Source organism: Medicago sativa, chromosome 3, assembly GCF_051527215.1.
Source record: "Medicago sativa cultivar Bolivia chromosome 3, Bolivia_mono, whole genome shotgun sequence".
Classification (NCBI taxonomy): domain Eukaryota; kingdom Viridiplantae; phylum Streptophyta; class Magnoliopsida; order Fabales; family Fabaceae; genus Medicago; species Medicago sativa.
The window spans coordinates 87,942,629-87,967,822 of NC_140751.1; the positions used below are offsets into that span (position 1 = coordinate 87,942,629).

At 32.4% G+C, this 25,194-nt stretch overlaps 4 protein-coding genes across 6 annotated transcripts; 3 read left to right on the forward strand and 1 right to left on the reverse strand.

Annotated features, from left to right (window-relative positions):
• The first annotated feature begins 563 nt into the window (after positions 1-563).
• LOC146941516 (Acyl-CoA N-acyltransferases (NAT) superfamily protein) lies at positions 564-3,281 on the forward strand. Its single transcript, XM_085755320.1, has 4 exons — positions 564-1,097; positions 1,693-1,751; positions 2,578-2,634; positions 2,711-3,281. The coding sequence occupies exons 1-4, from the start codon at positions 624-626 to the stop codon at positions 2,883-2,885; spliced, it is 765 nt and encodes a 254-aa protein (XP_085611446.1). The 5' UTR covers positions 564-623; the 3' UTR covers positions 2,886-3,281.
• A 105-nt stretch (positions 3,282-3,386) lies between these two features.
• On the forward strand, positions 3,387-5,424 carry LOC146941517 (uncharacterized). Of its 2 annotated transcripts, none has more exons than XM_085755318.1 (2): positions 3,387-4,121; positions 4,635-5,424. In XM_085755318.1, the coding sequence occupies exons 1-2, from the start codon at positions 3,665-3,667 to the stop codon at positions 5,048-5,050; spliced, it is 873 nt and encodes a 290-aa protein (XP_085611444.1). In that variant the 5' UTR covers positions 3,387-3,664; the 3' UTR covers positions 5,051-5,424. The 2 variants fall into 2 exon arrangements, with proteins under 2 accessions (XP_085611444.1, XP_085611445.1); XM_085755319.1 differs by having other exon boundaries at positions 3,517-4,121; positions 4,638-5,424.
• LOC146941518 (alpha/beta-Hydrolases superfamily protein) lies at positions 5,373-8,730 on the reverse strand. Of its 2 annotated transcripts, none has more exons than XM_085755317.1 (6): positions 8,459-8,730; positions 7,755-8,197; positions 6,826-7,153; positions 6,385-6,483; positions 6,148-6,268; positions 5,373-6,034 (listed from the first exon to the last, which is right to left on the reverse strand). In XM_085755317.1, exons 1-6 carry the CDS (start codon positions 8,513-8,515, stop codon positions 5,820-5,822), a joined length of 1,263 nt encoding a protein of 420 aa, XP_085611443.1. In that variant the 5' UTR covers positions 8,516-8,730; the 3' UTR covers positions 5,373-5,819. The 2 variants fall into 2 exon arrangements, with proteins under 2 accessions (XP_085611443.1, XP_085611442.1); XM_085755316.1 differs by having other exon boundaries at positions 7,755-8,202.
• A 10,741-nt stretch (positions 8,731-19,471) lies between these two features.
• On the forward strand, positions 19,472-24,802 carry LOC146941519 (autophagy-related protein 18d-like). Its single transcript, XM_085755321.1, has 6 exons — positions 19,472-19,569; positions 19,815-19,899; positions 21,107-21,895; positions 22,420-22,678; positions 23,333-23,456; positions 24,356-24,802. Exons 3-6 carry the CDS (start codon positions 21,110-21,112, stop codon positions 24,432-24,434), a joined length of 1,248 nt encoding a protein of 415 aa, XP_085611447.1. The 5' UTR covers positions 19,472-19,569; positions 19,815-19,899; positions 21,107-21,109; the 3' UTR covers positions 24,435-24,802.
• Positions 24,803-25,194: the final 392 nt, after the last annotated feature.

A 25,194-nucleotide genomic window follows, 5' to 3' on the forward strand; every position in this document is an offset into this window, starting at 1 on the left:
AAATATTGTTTGGTAATTACGAACCTAGGTTTGAGCAATTGTCGGGGGGTCAAAAGGGAAAAATTATTTGATGACTAGAACTCGACCAACCTAAGATTTAAGTTCCCTCGACTTAGTCCAAAATCTAACGAATGTTCACGACGTTTTACAATAGGATAATGATATATATCACGGAAACTTGCTCAAGAAATTATCTTGACCAGCAAACATGTTAGGGTAGCGGGACCGATGTTATTTTCATCTTTCCATGTATTTAGTAAAATGAAAAATCTAAAGGCTGGAATTCATTGGCGATGCTTTCGTTGTATATAACATCACTCTTTAAAGAACATTAAAGGGAAGTCGATGAGAAATTAAGGCCCGATTTACTTCATATATTTTTCATTTTTAACTTCAATTAATATAAACACTAACTTAATTAATAGACACAAAAGAATATATATATATATATATATATATATATATATATATATTCACAATTTTTCTTACCACTTTCTTTTGCTACAATTTTTGAAAATAGATTAAAATAAAAAAAAAATGTCAAAATGTTGTTTTTATTTTTTATGAAAATATATTGTCCCTAGTTTTATCCATCCATCGAAAGTCGTTGGTTGCAGACAAAAATGGCGGCAACAGGAGTTGCAGCAGCCACTGAAGTTTTCGCTTCGAAATCAATGGAATTAAAATGGGTAAGAACAAGAACAAGAAGAATCACCAAAACCACACACAAACAAAAAACGCTATCAACACCCCTTCTCCCACTTTTCATTTCCACTAACCCACACCACCTTAATCCTCAACATCTCCAAAACCTCTGCTCCATTTGCAACCACTCTTTTCACAGATTCCCCAACCTTAATATCTCTGACACTCCTGAACCAGTTGATATCAACAAGCTTCGCATTGCTCTTTCTCATAGTGACGTTCTTGTCTCTGTCTTCTGTAAACCTCACCACATTGATGTTGATGGTTTAACTGAATCTTCATCTTCCATTGTTGATTTTTTCACGCCGGTTTCTCCTGAACGTGATTTGTTGATTGGGTTTGGTCGTGCTGTTTCTGATTTTGGTCTCACTGCTTCTATATACGATGTTATGGTAACACTTGCCTTGCCTACATTTTTTCAAAACAAAGACAAAGAAAGAAACTTTTTATGTTTTCTTAATAGCTCATGAGTTCAATTTCATATCTTGGTTCTTGGCCATCATTATTTTGGTTATTTTGTTTCTGGGTTTTCTTAGTTTTGGGATTTTAACTGAATTTGTACCATAATTACAATAACTGACAATTCTAACTTTACTAATTAACGAGTGTAACTAATTATTGTAACTAACTATTTATGCCTGTTTGGATTGACTTATTTGAGTTTATCTACTGCCATAAGTATTGTGAGACTGTTTTGGTAAACTTATAAAAACAACTTTATGACATTGTTCATAAGCTGTTTTCAGCTTATTTTCAGAAGTTATCCAAAATAGAAAACAGCTTATAGCTTATACAATAGGCGTTTGTGCTATAAGCTGCAAATAAGTTGTTTATCCAAACAGGGCTTATATCTTATAGCACCTGTTGTTAATGAAAAACATGTTTTGTTTTTCCCTTTTTCAATATTTGGCATTGATTTGAGGATACTGAATTTTGCGTTTTCCCATAGTTGACGGGCATTATTCAACATGCTTCAGTGTCTTGCAGGTTATTCCATCCTTGAGGAGAATGGGAATTGGAAAAATGATTGTTAGAAAAGTTGTGAGGTATGTAAATACCTTTTGCCTATCTTCTGTGATGATTCAATGCATGGTTCCTGAACTAGATACTCACTTTCAGCATGCAGCATAGCAGATTGAACCTTTTGCTGATGAGAATCTAATATCATTCATGAAGTTTTTGTTGGCATAGAGTTTTGGTTTGATGTTTGCTTAGTTTGCCCTCACTCACGTCAGTCTCTACTATGAGGCACTAACACGGACACCAATACACACTTACACATCGACACTAGTAATAATCTGAGAAAACAGAATAGTTGAATTTAATCACAATGTGTCGGTGTCAGACATCTTAAACGCCATCAATTAGAAGCGTTGGTGCTACATACTCCCTCCGTCCCGTTTTATCTGAGCCAGTTTGGTTTTCACACAGATTAAGAAAAATGTATAAATAAAGGGGAAAGTGGAATATATTGTATTGGGAATGATGAAAGTAGTATTAATTAGAGTTATATTGTATTGGGAATGATGAAAGTTGTATTGAAAATTGAAATGGCTCAATTATTTTGGGACACTTTTTTTTAGAAAATGGGTCAGATATTCCGGGACGGAGGGAGTAGTTCTCTAGGTTGCAGCGTTGTTATGTGTTTGAATTTTTGAATATGCAATAAAAGCTGTCATATTGGGAATAATATTGATGCTTTTAATTTGAAATCTAAGTCAAATTAAACCTTGTAGGAGTTGAATATAAGGGGTTGTTCACCAATTTAAAAAAAAAAACAAATATAAAGGGTTGTGTATAAGGGTTCTTCCCATCTCTGGTTAAAGATCAATACAAAAAGTTCCAAATATCTGAATATGGTCTATTTTGCAGAATGCTTACAAATAGAGACATCTATGACATAGCAGCCCTTTGCTCAGAGGATGAGAGGTTGTTCATTATTCCTCTACATGGTCTAGTTTTATCCCTTTGTGAACAGTAATTGATGTTCTCGACTTTTTCTCAGGTTGTTTTTTAAGGCTTGTGGATTTGGTGGTGACATTTTGGACTCTACTACCATGATGTACACGAGAACTGTTTCATCAACAATCCAGGAAAGTGAGCAAACCGTCACACCTGCAGGCCGAAAGCTATTGTTGGTTCCGCCTCTGATTGACAGATTCAAGAATCCTCAAGGATGATAATATTGAGTCATTTTCACTGTATAAAGTTAGCAAAAATAAAATTGTTGTTTAAGCAACCGGAAGAGGTTACTCCCTCTGGTCCTATTTATAAGAGAAATTTTGGTCAACAAAAGTTATTGTATCTGGTTAAAAAATTGGACCAAATACATCCACTTTTGTTGACCCAAATTTCTCTTATAAATAGGACCGGAGGGAGTAAATGTTACCATTTTTTGTCATTCTTGGCTTGTGTATATTCAACTGAGCAGGGAAAATGTGTAGTCAAAAGATTCTTTTTGTCATGCTTTTACTGTAAATGTGAGAAATATTCTTGCTTTTACTTGAAGAACACATTTTTGTACAGAGTATATCCTAAATCGGTATATCCTAAATGTGAGAAAGATTTCAGTGTCATCCCATGAGTATTTTGAAGTTTTTGTCATTAAAGTAGTATATTTTGTAGAAAATGATGTTAAATTGTTCTTTTATATAAAACATCAACATATGAACTCCAAAAGCAACCCCAACAAAATAATTAAAACAAATAAATGTGTGCTTAAAACTTTATCAGATTCCTATCTTCCTAGGATAAACTCAACAGGGAAAGAAAAGATTGACAATGTGGCAGAAAGGTGACCCTGAAGCTACGCTTAGGTATAAGGTTCTTCTGAATTCTGATATCAAAGAAAAGAAGCCTTTAAAATACAGCAACATCTCTTTTTCTGTGTAACCCTTGTCTAAAGAAGCTTAAAGGATACAAGATCCTTTCACCTTTTCTATTTCTTTCTGCATCCAATATGGGGATTATATGGGTCGAGTTCTGTTTGATATCTGCTCATGGAATGCAGCATTCAACTTCACTTTGGAAGCGTCACTGGTATGCTGTTGGGTGGATTGATGATAACAGCAAATATTGTACCAAAATTGATGATTCTGGGAATGCAAATCCTGTTTGGAGAACTAATTTTGCCGTTCCTGTTGATGACTCAATGCCAAACATCCAAGACTTGACATTGAATGTGGAAGTTTACAGTATAGACCCCATATTCTTCAAGGAAAAGCTTCATGGCTCAACTACGGTTGGTCTGAAAAAGTTTCTGAACAAACAAATGAAGAATTCTGAGATGTCAATGCCAAAGCAAGAGGGGGTTCGGAGCTACCAATTACGCAAAAGAAAATCCAGCAAACCAAAAGGTTTTATTGATATTTTGATTTGCATTTCTGATGATGAGAAAGAACCGAATTCTCACACAGGTATTCACTTATTTCATAACCGGCCAAATCCAAATTTGCCTTTCTGCTTCACTGTTGCTACTCTTCTCATTTAGTGTCTCATCTGTTTCCTTCTTTTAGCGAATGTCCATTTTTGTACTTGACATTGTAGAGTGTTGTTATTTCACTTCCTAAAATCAAGAAATTGACATGAGGACAATTTTTAAGTTTGGCATCCACAAGTAATTTTTATAAGAACCAGTTATTTTAAGTATTCAACTTCAGAGACTAATTTGAAATTTTTGCCAACATAAGGTAATGTCTGGGATGAAATAATCAACAATTTACTATTTTAGAGACATATTTGCCTCTATTGATTTTACAGATCAACCTCTTAATGCTCTATAATTTCTGGAACCAACTTGAGGATTCATGCTTCAATATACGAATAAATGGTTGCATAATTTGGGAGGAAGTTGACAAGTTTGATTTAACTTAAACTCTAGCTCTTTCAAATATTCTTATCATGATCTGAAGCTGTAAGTTGGTTCACAGCAGGTAGCAAGGAAGGAAAAGGGCTATTAGATTATGGTGACAATACCCACCGGACTGCAGAAGAAGGATTAAAACAAGCTTACCCGCAAAAACAGCCTCCGGATTCAATTCATCAGGCAGAAGATCATAAAAACACAAACGTGCTAGACTCATATTCGGTGCCGTTTACCACTACAATCTATTCTGATCAATATTTGGGTGAACCCAGCTACCACGCAGCAGCTGGACCAAGCTATCAACCACACAGAACTGTAACTCCTCCACCATCCCCACCGCCTAATGTTGGTTATATTCCCACTTTTCTGCCAAGAAGTTATGGCTTACCTCCAAGCTTCACAAACATACCACCATCCATGGAAGAACCCGGTCAAACAGTGCCTCCAGATGTTGTACTGGAAATAAGTACCGAGGCTTGAGCAGCTGGTACTGCAATTTTTGGTGATGACTTCCTATCAGGATTTGATGTCATGCAGTCCTAGGAGATGCTACTGTTAACATATAAACCGATAACTGCTGAAAGATTCAGTCATTGGTCTGAAACATTAAGTTATTTATCACTTCTAAATTAAATTTGCAATATTTTCTTTCAACGTTGTTATATTCAATAGTTCCGTGCTAATAGTTTTGGCACAAAAGAAAAGGTAGCTTAATATCAAAATCATGTACCAGAATCATTTGCAGTCATTTTAAAACTGCATGAGATCAAGCCCTTAAATATATATTTTTGTATACTGTATATATGGTAAAAACTTCAACTCAATAAATTGAATGACTGGATAATCAACCTCAATCCCTGCAGCTATCCATTTCCAGAAATTGAATACATAATTTAGAGTGTGCTGTCTACTAAAATCTGATACCTCTATGATATAGACCCACAGCCTATGCTATAAATGGTCTTACAGATCATCCGGGCAGGTTAACATAGAGAAGATATCTTCAAGGACTATAGAAGGCTATCACTATAATGTAATGTAATATATAATTTATTTTGTTGTTTATAGGCACTTTTCCACTTCCAATCTTTCCATTTTCTGGTCTCGTCATGCTTGATGAATTTAATGACTATGTATCAGTACATCTTTAATTGATCTTAATCCATCTGTTCAATTGCACTAGTGTCTTCCTGTATTATATGGATGGATTTTCTGTGAAGTAAAATGGGAAGCCTGACTTGTACAAAATTCATGTTACGGGTTGTAGGTCTTGTTTGTTTGAATCACCAGCTAGTCTCCTTAGAAAGTTTTCAACAATTGAAATAAACTCCTCCATTTTTTCTTCATGTGGCAAATGGCCACATTGCTTAATTACTTCAAACGATGCTCCTGGTATGACTCTTGAAAGTCTCTCAGCATTCCATGAAGGAACTAGTCGATCACTATCACCGGTTACAATCAGAACTGCACAGTCAAACAATATCACCAATTATGACCAAGGTTCAACTTGAGGCTATGAAACCAGTTAGATCTTTACACAACAGAAAAAATATTTCATTAAGGGTCAGTGAAATCACCAGGACAAGATATTTCATTCAGTCTTTTAGAAAGTTCTGGCTTTGTATTAGATTCCTCGTCCAGAAGCATTGCAGCAGTGAATTCCACCAGTGCCCTATCCCAATCCTTAACCCTCAATGGCTGCATTCAATGCTAACACCCAGTAAGCACAGACTATTTGAGAATTATGATGAAAATAAAAGAAAGAATATAGTTACAGAATATGAAAATAGGAATTTTTTGTCAGATTACATTACCTTTGTATAACCACTAAGGACATGCTCAGAGACCTGTTTTGGATCATACCATGAATTTCGAACTGCAGCAGCACCAAACTTATCAATTGCCATTCTTACCTGAGATTCATATGAAAGAAAGGGCCATTAGTCCAGTGGCCATGACAAATTATATATGGTGTCAGCTTAAGAATTGCAGTCATTTAAAGAAAGAAACTAAAATGCATAAAAGTGTATCAGCAAGAAGCAATCTAACCATATTTTTCCTCACATAGCTGACTATGTATGGACATGAAGACAAGGAATTTTAAGGAACATTGATTGAATGAAAAGGTTTTTGTGAGTTCAATGTAATTGTATCTGAGCTAATAATTCCATGTTTCTTTTCGATTATTATATTTTCCAATAATGATATGTAACTGGAACAAAGATTATATAGTATTACATGAACAAGTGTATTACCAGCATTATCCCAGGGGAAGAACGCAGGATAGATGATAACAGTTTCTTATAGAGAGAGTTGAGTATATTTATCATCGGCTTCATCATCTCTGCTATTGCCTTTGCAATGTACATGATAATCTTGGACAGCAACCTGTAAAGTCCAACAATTGGATTTCGTGTGACAGAACTGTTGTCTTCTTTCCTTTGGTTGCCTTCTCCCGATTCTTTTAGAAAATTGGGTGTAGTAAGTGGAGCAAAAATTGCCGGGGCAATTAGGATTAGAGCAGCAACCCGTTCAGGAGCTTCGAAATATGTGTTAACTGCTACAAGTGAACCAGCTGAGTGCCTGACATATCATTTTGGAAACTTATAAGGGACTACAATGTAGAGGCATATGAGAATATAACACTTTCAATTGGTTATATCACCAATTATACAGTTTTAACGTCTGATTTCAATGGAGAAGAAGGTTAAGTTGAAAAAGGTCTTTATCATATAGGTGCTTATGTATAAGTTATATATCAAAACAAAGTCAAACATTTTTTCATATAAGCTATAAGTTGTTTTCATAAGCTATCCTGGAGAGGATGAAAACAACTTATGGTCATGGACATGTCATGAGTTATTCACATAAGTTCTCTCAAACAGTCTTACAAGTTTATACAGTTGTTATGCCAGTAAAGAAGATCAAATAAGTCACTACAAACACATCCTTAGATTTTAAAATATTACAGTTGTATCAATGCATTGGCCTGTAAATGTAAAATTCAGAGGATAATCAGATTTACACATATCTAGATGCTTTGGTGCAACTTATGATCACCTATTTAGATGTCAACTTTATAACAAAAGATGCAAGTAAGCTAAACCTAGATTCACAAAAGTCACCTAACAACATCCGTCTGAAAAATAAGGGCACTAAAACAGGAGATAGAATATTCACATACCCCACTAAAATTGCCTTCTCGGCTTTTAATAAATCAAAGAAATGCAAGGTAGCAAGCACTGAAAATGCCATGGAGTATGCATTTAGAGGATTTGTGTCTCCATTTCCAGAAGTTAAGTTTACCCTAGATGTCAATCCAAACGCTGGCCTATCAAAAGCTAGAACTTTTGAACATGTAGCCTCGGCTAAAGGCTTCATAACATTTTTCCAAGAGAAAACCGAGGCTCCGAATCCATGCAACAGAATCATAGGCAAACACAGCTTGTTGGTTTGTGCTTGGGAATGAGATTCGGCATCATATTCATATATCTTGTGGTGTATATGCACTCCTTTGAACTCACAAAAACAACTATCTGGATCAGCTAATAGCTTTGGATCTACTAATTCATCCTGATCTATTCCAGCTATCTCTTTCCTTTTCTTCTTTGATCCCACATCCAACAACTGCTCTGAACAACAACTCACATAATATAAGTAACTAAATAACTATTTAATTTCGTGCTTATAGCATATGCGCTTATCATATAAATGCTTACATATATAAGCTATCTATCTCTAACAAAACATTAAGAAAAATAAACAAACAATGGTGAAGTATAGATAGAAGAAGAGTGAGGACCTGAACCACCGAGGGAATATCTCTAACAAAACATTAAGAAAAATAAACAAACAATGGTGAAGTATAGATAGAAGAAGAGTGAGGACCTGAACCACCGAGGGAAGAAGAAGCAGAAGCAATGAAGGTGTTGTTATGAGAAGCATAATTTGGAAGCCATGAAGATGCAAATATCGTGAAACGTGAAGGACGCTTATTACATGAATGTGTAGAGCTAATAGGAGGGGTGAGACCCAATTGTCCACAATTCAGAGAGATTCTCTTCATTCTCTCAAATTGTTTTTCACCCTCTCTTATCTGCTTAAGCTCGATGCTCCACTAACTCTCATTCAGTACCTTCACTTGTCCAAACGGATAAACTGTTTTTTTTTAAGCGTACAAATATATATTCGGGTTTGGTCCTTCTCAATTTTCTCGCGACACAATTTAATCTCTTGATATGAGAGATTGATTTCGATATTATTTTTTCTTAAATGATTAAACTAGATTGTGGGAAAATTGTGAGAGAGTAAATCGGATCTTTACTATATAAATATTGATAGAAGTGATATTTAGTACGACACATGATTTTATATTGGATGTTCAAACAATCATTTCCATATTTGATGGAATAATATTAGGGAGGAGAAGATTAAGCAATCATTGATTATTCAATTACCTTAATTGTAAGTTTTCTTTTCGTAATAATATTGATCATGTCCAATGATATTAATTAATCTATGTTTTACCAAAATAAAAATTAATTAATACATGACTCTAAAAATGGTTTGACCCATATCTCATTTCTTGTTTGGCTGGTGAATGAAATGATTTTGACCCGTATCTCTTTTCTGGTTGGTTTGGCGGTATTGTGGAAGAATTAGTTGGAGTGTGCTAAGAGAATCTTTCTTTTTTGGAAAGAAGAGAAGCTAATAAGATGGATTTATGATGGATATTGCTACAATCAAAAAGGAAATTATAAATTATAGATCTAGGGATGGCAATTAGATCCAGGTCCGATGGGCATCCGCAAAAAATACCTACAATGGGTAGGGTAATACCCCGCTTTTATGGGTATGGGCTTGGGTCCGGGTAATTACCCGCAAATTTAGATGGGTATGGGTGCGGGTAAGGGCACTATGCTACCCAGCCCCGCAACCCTCATATACATATTTATATAATATAATATATTTTTTTTATTTTTGGTGTGCAATTATTTAATTTATTTAGCTATTTAAGCATAAAACTAAACCTAAAAACTAATACGGTAATCGTTTCATCCTTACCTTCATAAGCTCACGAGCTACAAATTTATGATTTAAATCAATTTGATGTTTATTTTAGCATGCACTTTTTTATATCTATTTTTAATGTTTTTATTTTAATTTTCGAGGAATATTTTGGATGTTTTTTTTATTTGGCTAAATACTATGATTTCTACTATTTTATGAGTTGCTTTAAAAAAAATTGGAACATAGTTTTATTTCCATTGTGATGTTTTTTATTGTCTTTTTATAATTAAAGTGCGGGTAATGGGTACGGGTATGGGCACTTATGTGCCCATAGGGTATGGGAAAGGGCACTAAAGTTGTTACCCACGAAGGTACGGACTCGGGTATGAGCATTTTTTTTTTGCAAATGTGGGTATGGGGAAGGGTATTATAGTACCCTACCCATTGGATACACATTGCCATCCCTATATAGATCCCTCCCAAAGAAAAAAAAAAAGTAATTGAAAAATTGATGTATATAAACTAAAATTTAAACCTCGTATATAATTTTTTTTTTATTTTTTATATTCAATTATAGAGGTATATCTATAACAAGATAAATGTTGTTTGATGCACATGGTATGATAGAGACGTGGTGTGATATAAATCAAAATAAGAATAGAATATATATATATATGACAACAAACATCGTATCATGCGTTTGATGCGGACAGAATAATAGACCTAATAATAGTATTTTACTGTGTGGATCAGGACCAAGAATTTTGGTTTGGTCACACACACAAGATTTTCTCCTTCTCTCTCTCTCTCTCTCTCTTCTCTCTTCTCTCTTTGTGTGTGACCAAACCAAAATTCTTGGTCTTGTATATCATATTTTTTGTACACACTTCATAAGTTAAGATACATATTTTATATTTAAATGACAAATTTATCCATGTGAAACAATTATAATGACATGAATTAATAAAAAGTTAAATGAGCAATTAAACGATTTTAAAATTTATAAAAAAATTGTTGACACAATTAAATAAACAATTTCAATTTTTTAGAAAAACTCATGAGTAATTAATAATTATATTATCTATGTCAATTAAGCTAATTTTGTTTTTGATATATATTGTTTGTAAATTACAAAACACCCTTCAAGAAAATTATATGTAATTTGTTAAAATATTTAAATTAATATTACATTTATCTAATTTTAATAATTATTTTATTTTTAACTATTCTAACTTTAATAGATTTTAAAATTTTAGATTATATAAATTACATAATTACATTTTTACTAATTAATATTTCTAATTTGATATCTAATTTTCTTATAATTATATTTTATCGAATTTATTTATTTATCTTTAATTATATTATATAGGGGTAAATTTGTAAATTATTTTCTTATCTTATCTTGCTAGTTTCTAATCCAACTCATATCAAGTTAAATTTTTTAACTAGTGAGGTATGATAAGAGATAATTCAAGATTAATTTATCATATCTTTTTGCGTTATCAAACATTAGTACGCGAGAGGATATGATACACTTATTTTATCATGTCTCTTATCGTGACCTTCAAATAGACCCTTAATGAGCATGTTTAGTTTGAAGTCAAGTGTTTAGAGAAGTTGATACTCCACTTCCTCTATTCTTTATTAGAGAGACCTCTAACAAAGCCATGGATATTAAAAATAAGTAATTGGAGTTAGAAGTTTATTTGAAATATGTGTTCGTTTTACATATGTATCCCAATGATTATTAAGGATACGAATCTTCTAAAGTGAGCAACTCACTTTAGAGTGTAAAGTGAACAATATAAACTTAGTTGCTAAATTAAAGGTAAATATTATAAGTACATCATAACAAAATAACAAATCATGAGTTTGTTACAATAACAATTATTGATTTTCTCACTTTACACTTTGTTCGCTTTAGGGGATCTTATATATATGAGTTTTGCTGCTAGAAGACACCTTCTATAAAGGTGTCTTTTAGCAAGTTATTCTATGAGCATTTGCTAAAAGACACAAACTAATTTTTATGAAGGTGTCTTTTAGCAAAGTTATAACTAAAAAGTGGAAATCACACCTTGAGGTGTGAGTTGCTAAAAGACACCTTCATGGGTGACTTCTAGCAAAACCATATATATATATATATATATATATAGAGAGAGAGAGAGAGAGAGAGAGAGAGAGAGAGTATTTATGTAAAAAAAACATCAATACAAACGAAATTTAGAGGTGTTTCATTTAGGCTCTGTTTGGTAAAAATAGCGGATAGCTGATAAGCTAGCTGATAGCTTTTAGCTGATAAGCTAGCTGATGACTGATGACTGATAAGCTAGTTGAAATGTTTGGTAAAATTAGCGGTTCAACTAGCTGATTAATGTAAAATGACGTAAAAGGACATTCTTAATTCATAGTAAAATTTATATCAATTAATATTCAAAATATTTTTTTGACAAAATAGTTAAGATATGTAGAATTTAGTAATTTAATATATACTAGCTTGGAAACCCGTGCCAAGCACAGGCTAGAATTACGACTATTTTTTTTATTTTATACACAATATGTAAATAGAACGCATCGTTATCGTATTTTCGATTCCATATTATATACAAATATCAACGTTTATATAGTTATTTGGATTTTCGTATCGTTAAACAGGAATGATTTAACGGATGTAACGTCGAAACATTAGTATTTAATGATGAAATATTTTACACGGATGACTAAAATTAATCATGGAGACATGAGTTTTTTTTATGTTTTGCATATAATTGGGGGTGTTGGAGTCTCGAGACCTACCACTGCATATACAATTAATTGTCCCTACCCGATGAATTGTCTCTACCAGATGCCCTTATATATGGTTTCTTTCAAATTCCATGATTTATATAGCGGATACCCTTATATATACAAAGTTAATATCGTGCATACACTTGATTCATCTTATAAAATAAATATTCAATCAATGTAGCAAATAAGTATAACAAACAACGACTAAGACACCAACTATCTATCACATTTTTTAACTTAGCATATTATAAAATAACCCATCAACAAAAACACAACAGAAAAGGCTTAAAAAAGGGACTACAAAATTGTCCTCTGCATGCACATAGACATAGGCGCTCCAAAGAAGAAAAAAAACGGATATATAACATATTGATAAAAAATGAAGCAGAACATATAGTTGATGATATGGTCACTGAAAGAGTACGACTTACATTAGGAAAAAATGAGAAAGATCAGATGGATACTGACATTATAAATAAAATTAAACAGAGTATGAGAATATTGGAGTTGCTCTATCAGATAATAGAAAAACCGAAGTCTCAGTAAATAAACAACTTAATGTATCAGGCAATGTTAATTTCAGAGCCTAAGAGAAGGTATTGCACCTATTGCAATTGGTCAATGATATTTCAATACCATAGAAATTCCATTAACGTCAGCTTGTGTACATATGAATGATATCACGTCACTTGAGGCACAAAACCATTACCTGAAGGTACATGAGACCAAAAATATTGTTAAAAAGGGATCAAAAATATTACTCCATATAACATATTAGTCCCTATAACAAATTGATTACTCAGCCTGTTCTTTGCACAACAATAAATGTCATTGGATTTTATAAAATGAAATAAGAAGTGTGATCTCAATTGTTAGTTGCAGAATTGTAGTTTATCTACATGACCAATCCATTAATCTTTCTTTACGCAACTATTAGAATGGTTCCAAGTAGCAACAACCAATACATATCCAAATAAAAAAATATATATTGCAACGAAGTTTAAAAGAGAAAAAAAATACTCATACCCATCTGCGTCATCAGGAACGACCGGTTAAACATTCTGAAAAACTTCAAGTTACACAACAATAGTGGTCTCAGTACACACACGATTTTATTCATCCAGTATAAGCATTTTCAATCCCTTTCTGGAAGTGATTCTCGACACAGCGACATACATTTGTCCATGAGTAAAAACCGGTTTAGAAAGATAGATTCCAACATGAGACAACGAATGACCCTGAATTTTATTTATTGTCATTGCAAAATACAAAGCCAATAAAGTCAGTTCAGGATCACTCGGAACTAAGTTCATTCTAGGAATAATTATATTTCACCAGCATTTTTTTCGGTAATAACAGTTGCACCAATAAAGTTCTTCCCAAGATTGTCGACAATCAACCTAGTCTCATTGCACAATTCAATTACTTGGTCAATGTTCATCATCAACATAACTGGACATCCAACTTTAAATCTAAACTTGTGGTTGGAATACCGGAAAACATGATATTGTTTAAGAATTTGGTGGTAAACCATTCGCTTTGTACCTCACTATGCTCGTCTGATTTGCAAACCGAATCAGAACTGGTATATTTCTTTTCGTCTCATGGAACCAATGATAGAAGGAATTTGTTTACATTCTCAACTACGTCCAGTGTGGGAGCAAGTATCCCCCGCTCTTGGAAAAAATCCGAGATGTTCATGTTTTGCAAAAAAATCGGATATACAAAATCAACCAGAGAACACGATGAATCAGAAGAATCTTTTATCAGCAACTCATAAAAAATGGGTACATTAATTTATCCACTCTCGTTAGCGGATCCTATTCCATCTCCAATTGAAAGCATCCAATCGACAAACTTTCTTATCTCATCTTGCTCGGCACGAACGGTTGAAGCCCATAAATACATATTTGTTGTAAATGTGAGAACCTACAGTGACTCCAAAACTTTGATGAGTTGATGGATGAAGCAAGTATATCTTGTATGCATCCTTTTCTTATGACTGGCAAAAAAATTCTTAAATCACCACCTAAAACAACAGAAACACTCCCAAATGGTTTGTCTATATTATCGACACCATCATAAGACATTATATCGCGCATGGTTCGGTCAAACACCTCAAAACAATAACGATGCATTATCAGTGTATCAACCCATATTATTAATTTTGCTTTTTTGAACATAGCAGTTTTGTCGCTCTCTTTATCAAATCCACAACTTGACACTTTGTACCTCACTATTCTCGTCTGATTTGCAAACCGAATCAGAACTGATATATTCCTTTTCGTCTCCTGGAACCAATGATAGAAGGAATTCGTTTACGTGCTCAACTGCGCCCAGTGTGGGAGAAAGTATCCCCCGCTCTTGGAAAAAATCCAAGATCTTCATGCTTTACACATGTTTTTTTCCATTGTTTCTTCTATTGTTATTCTCATGCTTAAAGGATGTGAATCTAAAATTTTCATGGTAATAAAACTCAACTTGCTATAAATTCTCACTACCATTAACATTTATTTTCATTTTAATTTTTTTAATTAATTAATTTCTAAAATATTTCAGGAAATATAAATTTTTACCAAACAAATGGGTAGGAATGTCCTTTCAAGGAATGTAATTTCTAGCCTTGAAACAAACACACCCTTAATTTGTCATAAATTAAATTGAGGCTTTTCAAAGACTACTATCATAATCTACAATTTACAATTTAAAAAAAAATTGTTTTTTTTATTATAAATATTTTAGGTGAGTTGCACTCTGGAGGACACATCAAGATCAAGATATGTCTCATGACTTAATGAGCACTTACAAAGTTACTCCCTATCAAAGAGATCCTCACGCTAATAGTAGGGATTGAATCCACGCCTTTAAGGTTGAGTCAACTCATTATTAGCCGAGCCAACCTTGATTAGGAATGTTATTATTAGTATTAATAGCAAAAATAGCGATTCAAAACCTGATATCATATAATGGTATCATTTAAATAACATTTTTTTTTCATCTGACCCAATAAATGAGACATTTAATAGAATCGTTTTAATTTAAATGGCCACATCAATGACTCTTAATTTATTTTATCATGATTATATTCAATAACATGAAAAAAATCACAAAAAAAAAAAGAAAAATATTAAATTATTCAAATTGAAGTATTCGAAATTTAATGATATTTTTTTTTGAAAATTTAGCGATAATTTTTTTAAGTACATGAAATATTCCATTTAAAAAAATAGATGTGAAAGAATAATAAAAACTTAAAATATATCTATTTTTAGTTTATTTAAAAAAAATATTCAATAGTTTTTTTCTAAGTAACCTCGATTATTTAAATCTTGAGAGCACGTCATTTTTTCTTTGCAATATAATTAATATTTTTTATTTCGTTTAATTAAGGGCCAATTTTCTTGAACTTTCTTATTTTTTGAACTTTCTTTGCAATATAAAAGTTTCTTAATATATTCTTTCATGATTAGTGCAAATTTGGTTGAACTTTCTAATTATTTAGTTGCTTAGTATAAATTTCCATAATTTATGCATATTTGAGTAACCTCTAGTCATCCAAAAGTGACAATTAATGTTTTTAATTACATGTTATTAATCATATTTATCATGTTACCAAATAATAACTTGGCCACATAAATAGAATTTTGCATACGTTTGTTGGCAACAAAAAAAAGTTCATATGCTGATTTAGAGATTCATAAAATTCAATAATATAACTATTAATCCTTGTGAATCCTGGAAAAATAAAAATTTCATTTGCACGTTATTACTAAGCTACACAATAATGATCTTAAGAATAGTTCATAACAAAATAAATCATATTTTCATATCCAGGTTAACGAATATATGGAACAATAGCACAAAAAGTCAAATTTTTCATAGAATGAGTGAAAACGGGAATCAAATGCACATCATAAAAGAATATGCAAAGAGGAATGAGCAAAAATCTAAACTACAATAGAATATAAAATTGGTCGATACAATCAGCTTAAATGTAAAAACGCCAACAATAGACTTATCAAATAAACATTCTTAATTTTTCTCTTGGTACATAAACCTTCTTCAAGTTACATTACATGATTAGATCTATGTGATAACTCGTTAGAACTTGAGTTTCATATGACGATCTTGAGTATTTGGACAACATACATGGAGATGTACAATATATAATGGATTTATATGAGAAATTGAATAAATTTTCAGAATATGGAGCCATATGTTCTCCAATGGAAACTAACATACAAATAAAAAAAAAAAAAATCAACCTCAATACATTTTTTTTTGGGAGAAATAAAAATACACAATACATTTTTTTTTGGGAGAAATAAAAATACACAATACCATTTTTTATGGGAGAAAGATGAAAATGATGAAAAACAAATTGTATATATATATAGGAAAAAAAAAACCATGTATTAATTTACAAATGAGTTATGATCCATTTTGATTGGCTCATGAAAAACAAATGAGTCATGATCCTCTTTTTATTGGTTGATATACAAATAAATGTGTCATAATCAATTTTGATTAGATGATAAGAAAGCATTAAATGAAATGAGAAATATGAAGGTGCCACGTGTACTATCAAAATAAAATAAGGGAAATATATATAATAGAGATTATGTATTATTATTAAATTAATTCCTTTTCAATGAAATTTTGTTTTAAATATGTTTCCATCTATTCATTTTAAATTATAATCTTACCAATAAAATTATAAACTTTTCTTTAAAAACAATTCGATACACATTCAATTCATTATTCTTTTTATCTGGAAGGGTACAAAACATAAGTAACAAAAAAAAACGGTTAAATTCATAAGCAACGTAAAAAAAACTGTTTGTTAAATGAAACAAAAAAATTCAGACAAAAAATTATGGATGAAAATCACTTCAGCTTAGCGTTTATTTTATTATCGACGTTTCAGCTTGGAATTGAAAACATATCATGTTTTAATTATAATAAAAGTTATAAAGGGTAAAAATGAGTTTTAGTTAAAATGATAAGGGTAAAATAGGAACAAAAAATGATAAGCTATAAGCTATAAGCTCAAACGCTACTTGGAATAGCTTCTTAAAAATAGCTTATAAGCTCGTGAAATAAGCTATAAGCTCATGGTGAAAAGGTGTTACCAAACAGAGCTTTTTTTGTCAAATGAGCTTATAAGCTATAAGCTATAAGCTCTTTTGGTGGCCTTACCAAACAGACCCAGTGTGTGTTTGGTATCACGGTGACGGTAGATATGTTAGAATCATGACGACCCACCGTGATTCATACCTACTGTGTACTAAACATAGGTTTGGTGTATCAAATTCACGTTGCAAAACCGCGTTGCCATGTAAGCTTAGAATTGGGGCGTTTATAAATTTTGTAATATGTCTTATATTTAGAGTTATTTTTTTTAAATGATCTTATAATTATAATTGAGGACGGATAAAATAATATTGGATTGTACGCAATGTTTTTTAAGTTTTGACAAAATTGAAATGTTTTCTAGATTGTTGTAGCTACTTAAGAAGCCAAAAAAATTCATCATCAATTACCATAGATAGGAATGAGTACAGGGACCATGATATTTACCAACCCTGTATACCCTTTGTCTGTGTGATTAAAAATAAAGAAAAAAAAACACCAACAAACAATTTGTATGATGTTCTATTCCCTCCGTCCCTATATCTAAGTACCCTTTTATTAGAGTCAAATGATGTTTACATATAGGACGGAGAGACCATCTTTTACCGTTAAATTCCCAAGTAGTTATGTCACAGTCAACACTTGCATGCCATTGAATTTGATTAGATGGCCTTTGTAAATCTTCCTCATGGAGTCATGGATGATGTCTACGGTGCAGCCGACTAAGGCATGAACCTTAGGGCCATTCTACATCTGAATTTTAGGCCTATTCTATATCTGAATTTTAGGGCCATTCTATCGTGGTTTTTAAGTTTAATATTTATTCTTACAAAAAAAAATTGACATTTGTTTTAGATTGGTTTTGTAAGTTACTTTTCAAATTATTCATCTATGATGGATTTCATCTGCACTATTAACCTTTATTCTTTTTGCATTGTTGTCATTTATGTTAGGTTTTGTGATTGTATGAACCAATACTTTTGCTCTACAATAAAAAATGAGCGGCATTTAGATGTCATTCATCATATCTCACAATAGCTCACTTCACTTGTGCCTAATGAATTAATATTCAATATCGTTTACGATTATTTTTTGTTTAAGGAAGGTCAACCAAATCTAAAACATAAATAATAATTGATCAATGTAATTACAGGAGATCAAACAAGTTAATATGCAGATTCATGAGTTCGAGAGTTGGTTTTGAAAAATGCCTCAAACTGAATCACAATTTTATGGTTGTGGAAATTATTTTGCTGAGCTATTCTTAACCAATTGTATGTTGTAAGTCGCCACACACTCCAAATGAAAGATTCATGCAAGGCTACATAATTAAGGTTGCAGCATTATATCAAGAAATTGATAATTTCAACCAATTGTTTATGATATATTTTATATAAATCAAGTTTACGGTAGCGTATGTAAACTGATTTTACGTAATATATTGAATAATACAATCCATTGTTTATTTTATTTCAAAGGTATTTTAATCAAATTAAGGTGTAACCATATTTTTCGAGGTGTGACTAGAAAAATTCTAAGAGTAAACAACATATTTCAAGTAATATCAACACTATTCTACAAATTCTAGTAAACAAACATTATTCTATAAATTTTAATAATGCATTTCTTTCAATTATTTTTATGAGGTACTACATGTTTATATTTATTTTTTCCATTTAATATTTTTTAGGTTCCTTTACATATACATTTGTCTAAATTTGTTTTTCTTCTGTGTTTCCTCTGACTATTATTATAAAAAAAACTATTTTTTAGGTTCATTGAATAAATGATGTATAAGATATTTAATATAGACCGCATGCATTATTTATTCGAGGAATCTATCAAAATGGTTTTTTTTCTTATATCAAAATTAGTAAATTCTTAAATTATCTTAAATTCCTCCGACAAAAATTAAACAGAAGACCACGAAATCCAACATATAATGAAATGACGAATTGATTGAGAAACAGAGAGAGAGAGACAGGAATTTGGAATTTGGATCAGAATTCAGAACCTTCACGTTTTGCATTCCGATCCCTAATTCTTCTTCTTCTTCTTCATCCCTGGTAACGCGGTTTACGCAATAATTCAATTTTTTTTTTATTATTATATGTTTTTGATGATCTTATCTTATGTTGCTGCGCATTTTCAATTCAACCTTTCCTCTTTGACTCTTTCCCATCGCAATTTTGTTTTTTATACATTGATCTCGTCAATTCCTGCTTCATTTCCTCGTTTTCTTTGTTAAAGATTGCATTTTTCCTTTTTGCTTTTTTCTATGTTGAAATTTCTGATCGTGGGTAATACGTAGATATGCTGAAGTGAAAATTTATTGCTGGAAAGAGGGAGTATTTGCTGTTTTTGATCAGAATTGCTTTGACTGATTGATTTCCACGGTACCCTCTTGCCTCAATAACATTTTTTTACATTTTCTTGCATACCTGTCAATGTCATTATGTAAGTAGTGTTCTGTGTGATACTTGTATAAATGGGAATTGGAAACAATGTTATCAATCATGGATCGCAAAAAATAGCAGTTTGTTCAAATTTCTGTACTAATGCACAATAACGGATTGTTTAAGTTCCGCTAAGCTATAACACTATAGGTGCCGTAAGCCAGTAAAATTTATTTAAAAACACGAATTGGGAAGTAGCATTGACCACAAAAATCGTTGGAAATAATTATGTTTTCAACTTATTATTTTGTATCTTTGCTTTACATTTATGTGTTGTATTGTATAGACATGTTGCCTACATCACTTAATACTTTGAGGAGCATCAAAGCCATAATTGCTTGAAAAAGTGGAGTAAAATTGGAATTGTTGGCTGTTAGGTTAAGTAATGTTCAATAGCTAGGGGTTCTGGTGGTAGTAGTGGAATTGATGCATGAAAACAGAAAATGCATAGAATTAGGAGGAGTTGCAACTACAGGATACATAAATTCATGGGTGATACAAATAATGACCCTACCAATGAATTTAACTGTGCTGCACTAAAATTTTAATTTTCATTGCCTCGTGGAGGAAACAATCCATTATTTACTTCATATATATGATGTTATCTAGAGAATGAGACAGGAAAGGACTGAGCTGCAGAAGTAGTACAAAGCGGGCATATAGCCTGTATAATTTGAGTTTGTAAAAACTTCGAATTGAAGAAATTGTGTTGAAGCTCATGAACGAATTTAGCTGTCTAGAAAAAGCTTAGATTTTTGACACATACACACACATATTTATAATGGAAATGCTCTATATCTGTAGTTTATCATTTCAAGAATCTTGAATAACATCTAATTCTCAATCCAAACTTATGAAATTTGAATTGCTAAACATCTTGTGGACTACCATTCCTGTTGAATCCCTTTTCACTTGTTTGAGTTAGTAGTAAGACACTCAACTATTCTTCAACACATGAAATGACTGGAGCAATATAAATGTTCCATTAACAGTGCCTGGCAATTCCCTCCTGCTACTTTCATCCCCCAGGCTGCAACAAGCAAGCATGTCTGTGTTTAATAATTTTTTTTCAAGTAATATTAAAGAATTTCTCTTGTCTGCACAATAAAAATCTCACCTTCTGACACTTCACCGTTATTGAGTGCAGAAAATGCTGGCAGATTCCCCCTCATCTCATATCAATTCGTCTGTTTCAACATCTCAAGGAATATTTCCAAATTCAATGATCGGAAATTGTGAATACCCCAATAGTGGGGCCTCATCTTCTCTTTCCCGGCCAGATGCAGACATCAATGACAGTGATGAATCTGATTTGTTCTCAGTTTCATGGAATCAGGACTACGGTTGCTTAGCTGCTGGAACAAGTCATGGTTTTCGTATATATAATTGTGAACCTTTCAAAGAGACTTTCAGGCGTGATTTAAAAAGTGGCGGTTTTAAAATTGTAGAGATGCTGTTCCGTAGCAACATCCTAGCGCTTGTTGGTGCTGTAGCAAATTCCAACTATCCACCCAATAAAGTTTTGATTTGGGATGATCATCAGAGCAGGTGCATTGGTGAATTCACATTTAGATCTGAAGTTCGTGGAGTGAAATTAAGACGTGATCGAATTGTAGTTGTTCTTGAGCACAAGATATATGTTTATAACTTCATGGATTTGAAGCTTCTTCATCAAATTGATACTATGGCAAATCCTAGGGGGTTGTGCTGTCTTTCACACCATTCAAATACATTTGTTATGGCTTGTCCAGGTCGTCACAAAGGAGAAGTTCGAGTTGAACACTTTGGACTGAATGTCACAAAATTTATCAATGCCCATGATTCCCAAATTGCATGCTTCACTCTGACAACGGACGGGCTCCTTCTTGCAACTGCTAGTGAGAAGGGCACTCTGATTAGAATCTTCAATACAATGGATGGGTCTCGTTTACAAGAAGTAGGTTACTCATCATGTACTTAGTCATCGTGATAAACCATTAATATGTTGAACTTTCCATTTCATATTTTCCATTTCCCAGGTTTTTTATTTTCATATCTATATATGAGGTGGATTGACTTTAAAACATTTTTTTAATGCTTTATTTTGTTGAGAAGTTTTCTGTATTCGTATAATTGATTGAAAGCGAGAAAAAGAGCAAACTTACTTTATCCAAGTCAAGTAAAACATTTTCATTGTTGTGAATTTTTTTATTGTGTGGCATAGTCCTGATTCTTGATCATTCTTAAATACATATAAAATATAACAATTTTCTTTGCATCTTTTGGAGGTCTCCTTACAATAACAATGTTTTAGCATGTGTTGCTGTTTTTACATTTTTCTGACAAGAAGCTTTTACGCCTCAACATTCTTGGGTTGTCCACGATAGTTTTGGAAGTGGAACTTCTTTCCAATAGGATTCAGTTTGATCTTTATCAGTTTCCCTCTTTTCGTGTTCAATAATCGATTTTTCTATCGTGTAGGTTAGAAGAGGGGTGGATAGGGCTGAAATCAACAGTATAGCTCTGTCTCCCAATGTCCAGTGGTTGGCAGCATCAAGTGACAAAGGCACTGTTCATATATTCAACTTGAGAGTGAGGGTGTTTGGGGAGGATAGTGTAATACGCCCAACTGCTGTCCAAGGGCCTGTACTACTTCATCAGAATTCTTCAACTGCTTTAGATCCCTTGATTTCTCCAAATACCGGTGCCAACCCCAATTCATCATTATCTTTCATGAGAGGTAAAATTGCTTTTCCTTTGTAATGCAGAGCACCTGAAATTATTATCATAATTTGGAGATTTAATCCAATCATCTTTTCCAGTTTACCAATTCAAATACTTAGCCAGCTCAGGGAGCTATATTATGTGTGTGCTGTTTTTAGATAGTTTTTAGGTCTTCATCATTTAGGAAACTTGATGGAATCGTTTGATTCATAATCAGCTATCTGAACTCCGAAGTCTCCTGTTTTTATGAACTGTGCTGGTATCAAACGAGATAGTACATGAAAAAAGATCAAAAGTAGGGTAACTCTAAATATATGACACAAAAATTCAACTTCTTAGTGCTCTATTAGATTTACTTTTGGATTTGTGCAGGGTAGCAACAATTTTTTTCTCCCGCACAAATCATCTTACATGAAATCAATGATTTTGCACATTAGGCTTGTTTGTTTTATCATTCTTTTGGTTTATGAGTTATCCAGGTAGCATTACATCTTTGATAATCAACTCCTTTCAAGCATGTAATAACATCTTCTAGTAGAACCCATATATTTATGGATGTTCTCTAAATCAACTCATGATTGTTAGCTTACTTTTAAGATGGAAAATTGCATGATATTTTTGGTATATTATTATTTTGTTCTTACCTATTTTCTCTCTGGAAACAATGCAGGGGTTTTACCAAAATATTTTAGTTCAGAATGGTCATTTGCACAGTTCCACTTGCCTGAAAACACTAAATTCATTGTGGCATTTGGATCACAGAACACTGTCCTAATCTCTGGCATGGATGGAAGGTATGTCTGTCTTCCTGCTGACTCGTCAGCTGAGTGTGTCTAATACCCCCTGTTCTTTCAAAAATTAAATCCTTAGGTTTTGACATTTTCAAATAATGTTGAGGTACACATAATATGTAGTGTTGCATGCTATTGAAATTAGTGGTTTATGGTGATCCAGGTTGGGCTTGTATAATTGAATATTTTTTGTAGAATACAATTTTACAATCTGGCCATTGAATCATGTGATATTTTTATGATCAATCCTGTACATTAATAGAATTTAATAGTTTCTTATATATAGACAAATATTAATAAGTTAATGGTTATAGAATTTAATAGTTTCTTGTTTATAGACAAATATTAATAAGTTAATGGTTATCTTAGTTTCTAAAGATCCAACTGTAGACATACAGCTTAAAACTTTGTGTGTCCCTTAACTCGCAATCAAGCTACCTAATTGAGACATTTGAATCTAATACAGTAGTTGATATGTATTTTATTGTTTGAAAGTATATTGTTGGATGGAATACACTAGATTAGTCTTGACATTTATAATTATGGAAAAAAAATCATGAAGTTTTAATAGTTATTCAGCGGAGTTAGATTTTGTCTCACATGCCCACATGTGTAATTTGTTTTCAAATACAGAGAAAGCGTCAGCAGCTTCTTCTATACAATCACTGTTTCTGCATAATTTGTTTTCGTTTGTTATCCTTCCTCACGCATGCTTTGCAGTTGATTTCATGTTACAATTTCATTAACCTCAAAATAATATATTTCAGATGAATAACAGAAATTAATGTATCCTTTGTAAGAAAAAAAGAAACAACACAAATTAGTGTATATCTCTCTTCATTTAATGAACTTGGTTCTCGTCATTCTCCTCATCCTTACATACAACTTGTTTTTTGTATCAGCTTTTACAAATGCAGCTTTGATCAAGTAAATGGGGGAGAGATGTTGCAGAAGGAGTATGTTCGCTTCCTAAAATGTTAAATTAAGCACAGATAATTTCAAGCACTACAAGTCCTCCACGAGCTGGAAACTCTTCTCCACATGTAAATATGATGTCTCCAACACAAAGCAATAAACTCTTCTCCTTGTATGTAAACATGATTCCCCCATCTCAGTTGGAGGATTGTCGGATACATTGCTGTATATTTCGCTTGTAAATATTGTGGAAAAGAAAATCAAAATTGAAAAGGAGATATACTGACAGAAATAACTAAACAAATGAATTGCTTGTTGAATGTATAACTTGCATTATCATGTGGGAAATTTTACACTGCATGTTCCTCTGCATATGAATATATATGGCAATATATGGGTTTGATGTGCCAATATAACATGATTGTATCCTCTTATGTTTCACGTTCAATCCCTAAATATATGACCTTTTGACCAAATCAAGGGATTAAAAAACATGGCAGGGGAATTAAATTTATTAATAATTGATATTGATTTTTTTTTTTTTTTTTGGAAATCGAGATGCTTAAGCCCAAAAAACAAGGAACTACACATCAATCATTTGGGTAAAGAAACCCCAATAGCATCGACATAAAGCACTGAACTAAATTAGCCAGAATATGCTCAAATGATCAGAGGCATCTCCGATGCACCCTAATATTCGCAAGCATTTGCTTCATGGTAGGAATGGCACACTTTGACCTCCCAATCTAGCTCCAAAAGCTTGCGAATTTGTTGAACCAAATGATATTATGTGCTGCTCATAGACTTGTCACTGCATAACAGAGGT